Source organism: Heterodontus francisci, chromosome 8, assembly GCF_036365525.1.
Source record: "Heterodontus francisci isolate sHetFra1 chromosome 8, sHetFra1.hap1, whole genome shotgun sequence".
NCBI classification, from domain to species: Eukaryota; Metazoa; Chordata; class Chondrichthyes; order Heterodontiformes; family Heterodontidae; genus Heterodontus; species Heterodontus francisci.
The window spans coordinates 62399783-62413948 of NC_090378.1; the positions used below are offsets into that span (position 1 = coordinate 62399783).

Genomic DNA, 14166 nt, shown 5'->3' on the forward strand with positions numbered 1-14166 from the left:
GGTTTCTAAAAAAATTCCCAATCCTCTGGTCTACCACTTGTTTTCGGCACATTGTACGCCTTTGCTTTTGATTTGATACTCTCCTTAACTTCCTTTGTTATCCACAGGTGGTTCATCATTCTTTTCGAGTCCTTTCTTCTGACTGGAATAAATGTTTGCTGAGTGTTATGAAATATCTGCTTAAAAGTCTGTCACTGCTCATCTACTGACTTCCCCTGTAGTCTATCTTCCCAGCCCGCTTTAGACAACTCTTTCTTCATACCTCTATAATTGCCCTTGGTTAAGTTGAAGACACTGGTTTGAGACCCGAGTTGCTCACCCTCAAACTGAATTTGAAATTCTACCATGTTATGATCGCTTCCCCCTAAAGGATCCTTAACTATGAGATCTCTTATTAATCCTACCTCATTACACATTACCAAATCTAAAATAGCCTGTTCCCTGGTAGGTTCTGCAACATATTGCTCTAAGTAACAATCCCTGAGACACTCTACAAATTAGTCTTCCATGCTACCCTTGCCAATTTGATTTGTCTAGTCTATATGCAGATTAAAATCACCCATGATAATTGCAGTGCCCTTCTTACACGCCTCCATTATTTCCTGATTAATATCTTGTCCTACAGAGAGGCAACTCTTCGGAGACCTATAGACCACTCCCACCCGTGATTTCTTTCCCTTGCTATTCCTTATTTCGACCCAAACTGATTCTACATCACGCTCTATAACACATATATCATTACTCACAACTGCACAGATCCCTTCCTTTAATAGCAAAGCTACCCCACCTCTTTTTCCTTTCTGCCTATTCTTCTGGAACTTTGAATATCCTTGAACGTTTAGATTCCAGTCCTGGTCATCCTGCAACCACGTCTCAGTGATAGTTATCAAATCATATTCATTTATTTCTATCTGTGCTGTCAGCTCATCTATCTTGTTACAAATGCTACGTGCATTCAGATTAAGAGCCATAAGCTTTGACTTTTTACCATTTTTGCCTACTCTGGTTCTAATTTCTGCTGTACTCTTGTGTTTGTATTCTCTGTCCCTTCTTGTCACTCTCTGATTAATATATGTTCCTTCTCTACCCTGCACCTCTGCTCTCTCGTTACTATTCGACTTTTTAAACTTCCCTTCAATTGAACCCTCCCCCCCACTTAAAGCCTTATCTACAACCCTAGTTATACGATTCACCAGGACACTGGTCCCAGCATGGTTCAGGTGAAGCCATCCCAACAGAACAGCTTGCAGCCCTTTAAAAATGGCACTGGCGCCGCCACCTGCGCGGTGTTGCCAGACGCCATTGCCGGGTATGGTGCGGCCGCCCCTCTCTAGATCATCGGGGGTGGCCACTCCACGCCTTCCATTTAAATGAGCCCCCGTGTGAAATATCACAGGGGCTCAGCAACGGCTGATCTGCGCAGGCAGAGCACTGAGATCAGAGCGTGCTGTGGCGATTAGCGGCATGCTCAGAAAATTCAGCCCACAAATCCATTTGAGGCCAAACTAGTGTGAATACAGGTTTATCACAGCTTCCTTGCTTTTGTACTCTCTGCCCCTATTTATGAAGTCCAGGATACTTTATTAACTTTATTATCTGAAAGCTTTCTGACTGTCAGTCGCTGCACATTGTTTAGAATATGCTCTATTAACTGCTTTCTCAATCTGCCCTGCAACCTTCAAAGATTTGTGCACATATACCCCCAGGTCCCTCTGCTTCTGCACCCCCTTTAGAATTGTACCCTTTATTTTATATTGCCTCTCCTCGTCCTTCCTGCCAAAATGAATCACCTCACACTTCTCTGCATTAAATTTCATCTGCCACTTGACTGCCCATTCCAGCAGCTTGTCTATATCTACGCTTTATCACTATCCTCCTCACAGTTCACAATACTTCCAAGTTTTGTGTCATCTGAAAATTTTAAAATCTACCCTGTAAACCCAGGTCTAGGTCATTAATATATATCAAGAAAAGCAAGGGTCCTATACCGTCCCCTGGAGAACCCCACTGTATATCTTCCTCCCGTCCAAAAAACAACTGTTCACCACTACTCTCTGTTTTCTATCACTCAGCCAATTTCATATCCATGCTGCTACTGTCCCTTTTATTCCTTGGGCATGAATTTTTGATCTTTACCCAAGGTAAATTTAACACTAAAGCATGGAAACTCCATATGGAAAAGAAAAAGCTGAAAGTGTCAACAATTTGAAATTAAAGATACTGGAAAATACACAAAAAGTATGAAAGAGAAATTAAAGATTGATGTTTGGGAACCAACATTTCTACAAAGTTCTAAGGATTTTACCCAAATATTTGGTCTTCTTGTAGTAAATGACCTGCTACATATTTCCAACATTTCCTATTTTTATAAATAACTACATACAAGGGATTGTTTATTCAATGTAATTTATGCTTATTAAAGTATTTACTTTTTCAGAAATAGACATCTCCGACACTCCAGTTTCTCTCAAGAATATTATTTAAATTTGTTTTTTCATCCCAATCTACAGGTACAGATTCAGATGCCTGGAGCAAAACGACCTCCAGTGACCATAACAGTAACTCGCTGGGAGTTAAACATTGATAAGTGCTGTTTGCAGATTTCCCAAGTGCTATGTCTTTTGGAAACAAATATCTTTGGAATTTAGAGCTAAATTCAGCACACCAATGTGGAGCTGCCTTCCAAGGGAGCACGGTTTGAAGATACAGCTTTGGTATTGTAGGGTTGATTCTTCAACTCACACTGAGGGCTGAATTTTACTGACCCCTCGACTCCACGGGTCATGGCGTGGGAGTGAGTAAAATTCTGCAGGGAGAGGTCCGCCTTGACCCGTGATGTCAAGAAGGGACTGCTTCTCAGGCAGCTGTCATGACACCTGGGACCTGTGCCAGTCCCAGCTGCCACCACTGCACACTGAACTGGCTCAGATGGAGGGGTGGCTTCTTGGAGTTAAGGGCTATCCTTTGCAAACATGGCTCCCAACACCAGTGAGAGACCCCACCACTGCTGAAGAGGAGAGATACTAACCAGCCACTGAGCTACAAGAGCCACCATTAAGCAGGAGATCGGCATTCTGAAAGAGCGCTTTCAATGCCTGGGTGGATAGGGTAATGCCCTGTACTATGGGCCGAAAAGGCCAGCTCCTTACTTTGCTGCTCTGCACAACTATGCACCCAATAGGGGCCAGGCCTGGCATGATGAGGAGAGATGTCAACAGGATTCCTCCTCAGACTATGAGGACACTGAGGACCTACAACATGAAAGATGCATGGGAGGGCAGATGGCACCCAGGCTCTGCACGCAGGACTAGCAGTGAGGTAGGGATGTACGGCAGTGGCTTATCAGACAAAGGCTGCTTGCTCCATAGGAACTGACATGAGCTTTGCAAGCCACACATCACCCTCGCTCACCTGCTGTGCACCAGTCCACATCTGCAGCATCCCTGTGTAAACCATTACAGGCAGCAGCTGACTGAGCCAATGTCCATGTCACTACATCCGTGGAGACGTTCATGAGTAATGGTGGCATGGCAATTATGTTATTGCATACGTTGGCTCTCCTGAAAGGCCAATGGTGAAAGGGATGTGACATTGGCACTACATGCTGGCACACATCATTCACACAGAGAAAAGGACACGCATGTTGGTGAGGAACATTTAGTGAAAGACGTAGTTACATTGCTGGGACACCCGTGCATTCCCATTTGTGTCAGTGTGCTCTCTGTAAACCTCTGTAATACCTTTTATGATATATTTAAGACTCACGTCCTGGAATGTGCAAAATCAAAATTGTTCACCCAGGTGTGGCACACCCACAGGAAGGAATGTTACACTTGAGTGGAAGAAGAGGATCACAACTTCACAGGACACTGGGATACAGCAGGGTAAGTATGTGGCAGAAAGTGCTGGGGTCACTCAGTCAGGCAGCATCTGTGGAGAGAGAAGCAGAGTTAACTTTCAGGTCTTTGAACTTGGACAAGTTAACTCCGCTTCTCTCTCTACAGATGCTGCCTGACCTGCTGGATTTCTGCAGCACTTTCTGCTTTGCTGCAAGATTAACAGCAGCCCCACTCTTCAGCAGTCAGGTAAGTATTCTTTGACAGCTGTCAGGAAGCAGGTGCTGGTCCACTTAATAGAGGGTTCCTCACCGGTCCGCATGTCCCGCCTCTCCCACATAATATTAGGGGGGAGGCTCGGCACAGTGATGCTAATGAGCCCCCGTGCGTAATTTTGCGGGGGCTCTGTGGCGGCCGCTAAATGCGGGCACCTCGCTGAGTTTAGAGGGCACAGCCACGGAGTGTAACGCCCAGATAAAATTCAGCCATGACTCTGAATGAAGCTTCCCACCAGGAAAGCTGATTTGCCCTCTAATGACCTCTGTCATATTGCAGCATAATCATTTTGTTGCAGAATTGCATGTTTCCTGATTAATGAATAAGCAATATTATTGTGCTAATATATGCAGTGGATTGGTTAAAACAGTACCAAAAGCAATTATGAAATTCATACTTTTTGAAATTCTTTTTTTTCTTTTGGGCCTTCTTATCTCGAGAGACAATGGATACGCGCCTGGAGGTGGTCAGTGGTTTGTGAAGCAGCGCCTGGAGTGGCTATAAAGGCCAATTCTGGAGTGACAGGCTCTTCCACAGGTGCTGCAGAGAAATTTGTTTGTTGGGGCTGTTGCACAGTTGGCTCTCCCCTTGCGCCTCTGTCTTTTTTCCTGCCAACTACTAAGTCTCTTCGACTCGATTTTTGAAATATAACGATATAAAGATGTCGATGATTTTAAATGACCCTCAGGAACTGTATGATTTAATGCTTGCGCAAATAAGAAAATCAATCGATCAAAGAGCAGTACACAAACATTACACCACTGATAATCTATTACTCTGAAAGTTTTCTGACTGTTGGTCACTGCACATTGTTTTGAATATGGTGAAAACATCCAAGATCGTGCTTCAATCAAAGAATTATATACTGCTTTATGCTGCATTAGGCATTATACAGCCAAATGCTTACTGGTAAGTTTCTCGAACTAAAGGTTTAGTTGTTCAAAATCTTAGATCACTGGTCAAGGCAATGTTATTGGATTCGGGATCCTTAGGCTAGAGAAGGGGGAAAAAAACAGCTAGGAGAAGTGCATCTGAGGTGCAGACTGTATGGGGATTGAGTTCCAGTTTAATGTTGCTCTGTTTCTGAATACCTCACTGGTAGTCACTGTTGAAGTTTGACTTGAAGAATGTATACTTGGACAAGATACTAGAAGATGGACAGTACTCATGGGGACTGCACTCCAGCATGAGTCAGCACCTTTACCAGAAGACAGAAGAAAATGGGAGGGAGTGAAACTTTATATGGCTATTGTTAGGAATTCAAGCGTATTCCTCTGAAACTGGTTGCACTTCTAACAGTATCATTTTACCTCGTTTTAAAACAAATTGTGTCCTGTTTGCAACATGGCAAGAGGTAACATACATTGTAATATATTTAAACTCAGAAAATGTGCAGTATCTTGTCTTGAAAAGTGCTATTTTTGCAGTATATTTCAAATCTGTTCAAACATAAACCTTTTGCTGTCAGTTTGTTTTCTTGCAGCTGCATGATATTACTGGTGTTAATGCACTTGCTGGTAATTCCTGTACCAATAGCAACAATAGTGTTAAACTGTTCAAAATAACTCCATTAAATTAGAAGACTGAGAATTTTATAAATACACATTAATATATTTGTTACTAATATTGCACAGCAGAATCTCAACTTCCTCTGTAAACAAATTGGATACAAGGCAACTTAGAGACCGATCTTTGAAAAAATGAGTTTCTTCATGATTTGTTGGCAATTAGTCATTTCCAGGAGAGATGAAAAAGAAACTATGAATGTTAGCAATTTGAAAGAAAAGCAGAAAATGTTGGAAATGCACTGTACATTGTTTGATATCAACTTTGGTGACAGGTCCTGTCCAAAATGTTAACCATTTTTTCTCTTTTATATGCTGTTATAGGTTTAGAGCCTTGCTTTAGAATCATAGGAAAATTATGGCACAGAAGGAGGCCATTCAGCCCATCATGTCCATGCCAGCTGAAGAATCTAGTCGCCCAATCTAATCCCACCTTCCAGCACCTGATCTTGCCAGTTACAGCCTTGCCGGTTACAGCACCTCAGGTGCATGGCCAGGTACCTTTTAAAAGAATTGAGGGTTTCTGCCTCCAGCACCATTCCTGGCAGTGAATTCCAGACACCCACCACTCTCTGGGTGAAAATATTTTTCCTCATGTCCTCGCTAATCCTTCTACCAATCACCTTAAATCTGTGCCCCCTGGTAATTGACCTCTCTGCTAGAGGAAACAGGTCCTTCCTGTCTACTCTATCAAGGCCTCTCATAATTTTGTACACCCCAATTATGTCACCCCTCAGCCTCCTCTGTTCTATGAAAAACAACCCTAGCCTATCCAATCTTTCCTCATAGCAGCAACTTTCGAGCCCTGGCAACATTCTTGTAAATCTCCTCTGTACTCTCTCCAGAGCAATTATGTCCTTCCTGTAATGTGGTGACCAGAACTGTATGCAATACTCCAGCTGTGGCCTAACCAGCGTTTTATACAGTTCCAGAATTACATCCCTGCTTTTGTATTCTATACCTCGGCCAATAAAGGAAAGCATTCCATATGCCTTCTTTCCCACCCTACCGACCTGTCCTGTCACCTTCAGGGACCTCTGTGGACATGCACTCCAAGGTCTCTCACTTCTTCTACCCCTCTCAATATCTTCCCATTTATTGTGTATTGCCTCGCTTTATTTGCCTCCCCAAATGCATTAATTCATACTTATCTGGATTGAATTCCATTTGCCACTTTTCTGTCCACTCAACCAAACCATTGATATCATTCTGGAGTCTACGGCTATCCTCTTCACTATCAACTACACGGCCAATTTTTGTGTCATCAGCAAATTTTCCAATCATACCTCCCACATTTAAGTCTAAACCATTAATATATACCACAAACAGCAAGGGACCCAACACTGAGCCCCATGGAATGCCACTGGAAACAGCTTTCCATTCACAAAAACATCCATCGACTGCTACACTCTGTTTCCTGTCCCTGAGCCAATTCTGGATCCAACCTGCCACATTGCCCTGTATCCCCTGGACTTTCATTTTACTGACCAGTCTGCCATGTGGGACCTTGTCAAATGCCTCACTTTCCACTGCACTACCCTCATCAATCCTTCTTGTTATTTCCTCAAAAAACTCAATTACGTTAGTAAAACTTGACCTTCCCTTAACAAATCCAAGCTGACTATCCCTGTTTAATCTATGCCTTTCTAAGTGGCAGTTTATCCTGTCCCTCAGAATAAATTCTAACAATTTAGAGTCATAGAGAGATACAGCACCAAAACAGGCCCTTCGGCCCACTGAGTCTGTGCCAACCATCAACCACCCATTTATACTAATCCTACATTAATCCCATTTTTCCCTCTCACATCCCCACCTTCCCTCAATTCTCCTACCATCTACCTACACAAGGGACATTTTTTTTTACAGTGGCCAATTTACCTATCAATCCACAAGTCTTTGGCATGTGGGAGGAAACCGGAGCACCCAGAGGAAACCCTCGCAGTCACAGGGAGAACTTGCAAACTCCACATAGGCAGTACCCAGAACCAAAACCAGGTTGCTGGAGCTGTGAGGCTGCTGTGCTAACCACTGTGCCGCCCTTTTAAACATCCAAGAAAAAAGACTTGCTTTTTTTACCACCACCACCGAGATCAGACTGACCGGCCTATAATTATTTGGCCTATCCCTCGTACCCTTTTTAAACAATGGTACAACGTTCGCAGATCTCTAATCGTCTGGTACCTTGCCTGTATCTAGTGAGGATATGAAGATGATCCTCAGCGCATCTGCTAGTTCCTCCCTGGCTTCCTTTAACAATTGGGATGCAATCCAACTGGCCCTGACGATTTATCCACTTTCAAGGATGTCAGACCCTCTCGTACTTCCTCTCGCATTATGCTTATTGTATCTAATATTTCACACTCCTCCTGTTTAACTACAATTCTACATCAACCCTTTCCTTTGTGAAGAAAGAGACAGAAAACTCATTAAGAACCCTGCCCACATCTTCTGCATCCATGCATAAGTTCCCTTGTACATCTTTGATAGACCCCACCACTTCCTTAGTTATCCTCTTGCTCTTAATGTACTGATAAAATATCTTTGGGTTTTCCTTGATTTTACCTGCCAATAATTTTTCATGTCCTCTCTATGCTTTTCTAATTTCCATTTTTACTTCACCCCTGCACTTTTTATACTGCTTTAGGCTTTCTAAAGTATTAAGATTTTTGTGATTGTCATAAGCTTTCTTTTTCTGCTTTAACTTACCCTGTAAGCTTCTAGATAACCAAAGGGCTCTAGATTTGGCAGTGAGGATTTGGCACCTTTGTGAGGACATGCCTACATGCCTGTAGTATTTTGCTTTTGAATGCCTCCCACTGGTTTGCCACTGATTTTCCTTTAAGTAGCTGTACCCAGTCCACTTTCACTAGGTCACCTCTCAGTTTCGGAAAATTTGCCCTCCCCCAATTTAGAACCTAGGTATGCTCTCAGTTGCAACAGTGCCAGTCACTGCAGTAAGCAGTCCCAGTGGTTTACATTTTGGAGAATGCCTGTATTTCCCAATATCTAGCTATGCAATAATGTAGCCCAACGTGTAACAATAGTTCCTCCTTGTAATCCATTGGTGAGGCAAGCTAACAAATTGCTTATTATCTATAGTGTACAGAGGGGCAACATCAAAACTTAGCTCAATAGCATTTCAAGTATCATCTCCATGATATTATTTTTTAAACTTGTGTGGATATATTTGATTTTAAGAACACAATATTGAAAAATTGTCAAGAAAATTCAAAACATCGAACAGCATGGACAAATAAACATCCACTTCCATGACATCTGCATAACTGCAATATTCCAGCTAAATTCTGACTATGGGTACCTCTATTATCAACCAGAGTCCCAAATGTCGGCAGCTGTGCCCTTTATGTAATGGTAGACTTCTACCAGGTCTACATGTACTATCATGAACCAGTAGCTAGCGTCTCACAACCTTCTTATGTGTGTCATATTCACCATGACCAGGGAACTTACCTATCTTGTGGTCACCACATAACTGGCCTTATGAAACACATCATCAATGAGAATGGGAATTAAAAACCAATTGTGGTAAGCTGCCTTCTTGAATCGCAACTGTCCATCTGGTGCAGGCACACCCACAGTGCTGTTAGCGAGGGAGTTCCGGCATTTTGATCCAGCGACAGTGAAGGAACAGCAATATATTACCAAGTCAGGATGGTGTGTGGCTTGTAGGGGAATTTGCAGATGGTGGTGTTCCCACATGTCTGCTGCCCTTGTCCTTCTAGGTGGAAGAGGTCACGAGCTTGGAAGGTGCTATCAAAGGAGACGTGGTGAGTTGCTGCAGTGCATCTTGTATATGGTATACGCTGCTGCCACTGTGTATCGGTAGTAGAGGGAGTGAATGTTTAAGATGGTGGATGGGGTGCCGATCAAGTGGACTGATTTGTCCTGGATGGTGTTAAGCTCCCTGAGTGTTGTTGGAGCCACACTCATCCCAGTAAGTGGAGAGTATTCCATCATGCCTATAGAAGACTTTTAGATTTCCTTTTATGTCAGCTGCCAGTCTCTTCTCACACTCTGTCTTTGCTTCTCTTGTTTCTTTTTTCATTTCCCCTCTGAACCTACTATATTGAGGCTGGTTCTCAATCATATTATCCACCTGACATCTGTTTTATGCATCCTTTTTCTGATTCAACTTATTCTCTATCTCTTTCACCATCCAGGGAGCTCTGGATCTGTTTGCCCTATCTTTCATGTTTGTGGGAATGTACCTTTACCGTACCCAAAATATCTCTTCTTTAAATGCAGCCCATAGTTCAGTTACTGTTTTGTCTGCCCATCTTTGATTCCAATTTACTTGGGCCTGATCCGTTCTCAGTCCATTGAAGTTGGCCCAGGGTATTTATTGATGAGTATTGTCTGGATCTTCTCTTTCTAATTTTCATTCTGTCTGTATGCTTCAGGCATTCAATGACCAGACCTGAGAATAGAAAGAGAGAACTTGCATTTAAGTAGTGCCTTTTACATCCTCAGAACTTCTGGAAGTATTTCACAGTCAATAAAGTAAAACACTGGCCAAAATCTTTACAAATCCTAGGTTTTCCTGTTGCTGGGACCGAAAGCATATCCTAAGCATGCATGGCTAGACAATAGGACCCTGGGTGGGATATTACTGGTAGCGGTTAATTAAGAGGCCACTGCCTGGACTGCCATCCAATTGAGGAAGTGGCCATTAATTGGCCAATTATTTGATTTAAGTGGTCGCCCACTTCCAATCAGCAGGCAGCCATGCTGCTGCCATTCCCATCATTGAGAATATTCCGTGGCAGTGAGAAGATGTCAGGCTCCCCTCCTGACACCTTTTGCCACCATTTTATTTATTTAGAGATACAGCACTGAAACAGGCCCTTCAGCCCACCGTGTCTGTGCTGACCAACAACCACCCATTTATACTAATCCTACATTAATCCCATGTTCCCGACCACATCCCCACCATTCTCCTACCGACACCAGGGGCAATTTACAATGGCCAATTTATCTATCAACGTGCAAGTCTTTGGCTGTGGGAGGAAACCACAGCACCCAGCAGAAACCCATGCAGTCACAGGGAGAACTTGCAAACTCCACACAGGCAGTACCTAGAACTGAACCCAGGTTACTGGAGCTGTGAGGCTGCGGTGCTAACCACTGCGCCACTGTGCGAGGGGTTCTGCCTCCCAACCCATCTCCAGAGGGCTGGTAAAGTGCAGCACATTGTCACTGTTGTAGAAAATGCACTGTTTAGAAAAAAAATTCAGATTTTAATTGTTACTCCGGAAGGATGATATATATTGCCAGGTTTAATCCTGCTACTGATTCTCATTTGCTTGTACTTTTAACAAAAGCCACCCGATAAAAAGTTACAAATTTTGCTTTTGGAATGAGTTGGTACATGCTGACTCCAAAAACATCAGCTATGTTATTCGTCATCCACAACTTTACAAAACTTCAGTCTTTGACAGTTATCTTTTTCTGGAAAAGCAAAATACGAGTTAACGTTTCAAGTCAATGACCTTTCTGTTACTCTCTCCACAGTTGCTGCCTGACCTGCTGAGTATTTGCAACATCTTCTCTCCTTTTATAGAAACTTGTTAAAAGTACATAGCACAACTATATTTAGACCAGAAATCAGAGGAAAATAAATTTTTGTTGATTCAGTCTTCCAGATTTATTACAATACCCATCTATTTTCAGCAGAGAGACACATGTGGAATTAAATGATCAATCATTGAGGAATCCTTCACAGCCAATTGATTGCATTCTTTCTGCTTGGTCCTCATGGAGCACTTGTGATCCTTGCCAGAAAAAACATGTAAGTATGGTAATGAAAATCAGTACAAATAAGAGGTTTTTACAATCTGGTTCTGTTGATCAGATAGAAAGGAACATTATTCAGTGTCAATGAACAGTTTGACATCTTCTGTATTATGCCAAAAACATTCTTGAAAAATAAAAACATTCTGCACTGGAAGTGAGCCACCTGTTATATTTGCAAAAGCTCCTCCATAGATGTCCATAGCTCGTGCCTGAAACAAGCGTTGAGCTCTTTTTATATGCACATGATGGGATCTATTATAGGTTTGAAGCTCCCTTTACATAACTGGATTGCTCATGAAATACTGTGGTCAGTTTCCTCAGGCACTTGGCAACCAAACCAGCAGTCCTTTAAGGGACTGCTTCAGACCCTTGCTGGAACAATAAGGTTAATTTTTTTTTACTCACCTCATTGTGGAATTGGGAGTAGCAAAAGCACATTTTCCAGCTCCACATTAAATCTACAGATGCTGCGTAGCACCTTTCCTGATTACCTCCTGAGGAGGGAAAAATTAGAGTACACGAGAAAGCTGGCAAGAAATATAAAGACAGATAGTAAGAGTTTCTATACATATGTAAAAAAGAAAAGAGTTAACAAAGTGAGAGTTGGTCCTGTAGAAAGTGAGTCTGGGGAAATTAATAAGGGAAAATAAGGAGATGGCAGATGAATTGAACAGGTATTTTGCATCGGTCTTCACCATAGAAGATACGAGTAACATCCAAGAAATAGCTGTAATTCAGGAAATGGAAGGGAAGCAACTAGAGAACAGGTCATCCAGGACTAGGTATTGTGTAATGAGAGAGGAATAATTGACAATCTAGTTGTGCAAGACCCCTTGCGGATGAGTGACGATAATATGATAGAATTCTTCATCATGATGGAGAGTGACATTGTTGATTCTGAGACTAGGGTCCTGAATCTTAGTAAACTATGAAGGTATCAGGCGCGAGTTGGCTATGATGGATTGGGAAACGTTATTTAAAGAGACGATGGTGGAAAGGCAATGGCAAACATTCAAAGAGTGCATGGATGAACTGCAGCAATTGTTTATTCCTGTCTGGTGCAAAAGTAAAACGGGAAAGGTAGCCAAACCATGGCTTACAAGGGAAATTAGAGATAGCATTAGATCCAAGGCAGAGGCATATAAATTCGCCAGAAAAAACAACAGACCTGAGGATTGGCAGCAGTTTAGAATTCAGCAAAGGAGGACCAAGGGATTGAGTAAGAAGGGGAAAATAGAGTACGAAAGCAAGCTTGAGGGGAACATAAAACCTGACTGGAAAAGTTTCTATAGGTGTTCAGAGTTTAGAGATACAGCACTGAAACAGGCCCTTCGGCCCACCGAGTCTGTGCCGACCATCAACCACCCATTTATACTAATCCTACACTAATCCCATATTCCTATCACATCCCCACCTGTCCCTATATATTTCCCTACCACCTACCGATACTAGGGGCAATTTATAATGGCCAATTAACCTATCAACCTGCAAGTCTTTGGCATGTGGGAGGAAACCGGAGCACCTGGAGGAAACCCACGCAGACACAGGAAGAACTTGCAAACTCCGCACAGGCAGTACCCAGAATCGAACCCGGGTCCCTGGAGCTGTGAGGCTGCGGTGCTAACCACTGCGCCACTGTGCCGCCCATATGTGAAGAGAAAAAGATTAGTGAAGACAAATGTACGTCCTTTACTGTCAGAAACAGGGGAATTTAATATGGGGAACAAAGAAATGGATGACCAACTAACTGCATACTTTGGTTCTGTCTTCACAAAGGAGGACACAAATATCATACCAGAAATGTTGGGGAACATAGGGTTTGGTGAGAGAGAAGAACTGAAGGAAATCAGTATTAGTAGAGTAATGGTGTTGGGGAAATTGATGGGATTGAAGGCTGATAAATCCCTAGGGCCTGATGGTCTGCATCCCAGAGTATTTAAGGAAGTGGCCCTAGAAATAGTGGATGTATTGGTGGTCATCTTCCAAGATTTCTAGACTCTGAAACAGTTCCTACAGATTGGAGGGTAGCTAATGTAACCCCACTATTTAAAAAGGGAGGTAGAGAGAAAGCAGGGAATTATAGACCAGTCAGCCTGACATCGGTAGTGGGGAAAATTCTGGAGTCCATTATCAAAGATTTAACAGCAGAGCACTTGGAGAACAGTGGTAGAATCGGACAGAGTCAGCATGGATTTATGAAAGGGAAATCATGCTTGACAAATCTACTAGAATTCTTCGACGAAATAACTAGTAGAGTTGATGAGGGGGAGCCAATGGATGTGGTTTATTTGGACTTTCAGAGGCTTTCGACAAAGTCCCACACAAGAGATTAGCATGTAAAATTAAAGCGCATGGGATTGGGGGTAGTGTATTGCGAAGGATAGAAAATTGGTTGGCAGACAGGAAACAAAGAGTAGAGATAAATGGGTCTTTTTATGAATGGCAGGCAGTGACTAGTGGGGTACCACAGGAATCGGTGCATAGGACTGCAGCTATTCACAATATATATTAATGATTTAGATGAGGGAACTAAATGTAATATCTCCAAATTTGCAGACAACACAAAACTGGGTGGGAGGGTGAGTTGTGAGGAGGATGCAGAGAGGCTTCAGGGTGATTTGGACAAGCATGGCAGATGCAGTATAATGTGAATAAATGTGAGGTTATCCACTTTG

At 42.7% G+C, this 14166-nt stretch overlaps 1 protein-coding gene across 1 annotated transcript in view; it reads left to right on the forward strand.

The window, feature by feature from the left end:
* dab1a (DAB adaptor protein 1a) overlaps positions 1-14166 on the forward strand; it is a 287520-nt gene that overhangs the window by 231250 nt on the left and 42104 nt on the right. Inside the window, exons 16-19 of the mRNA XM_068038058.1 lie at positions 2160-2238; positions 2511-2558; positions 4897-5021; positions 11369-11486. Coding sequence (XP_067894159.1) covers positions 2160-2238; positions 2511-2558; positions 4897-5021; positions 11369-11486 — 370 coding nt within the window. The remainder of the gene's footprint in view (positions 1-2159; positions 2239-2510; positions 2559-4896; positions 5022-11368; positions 11487-14166) is intronic.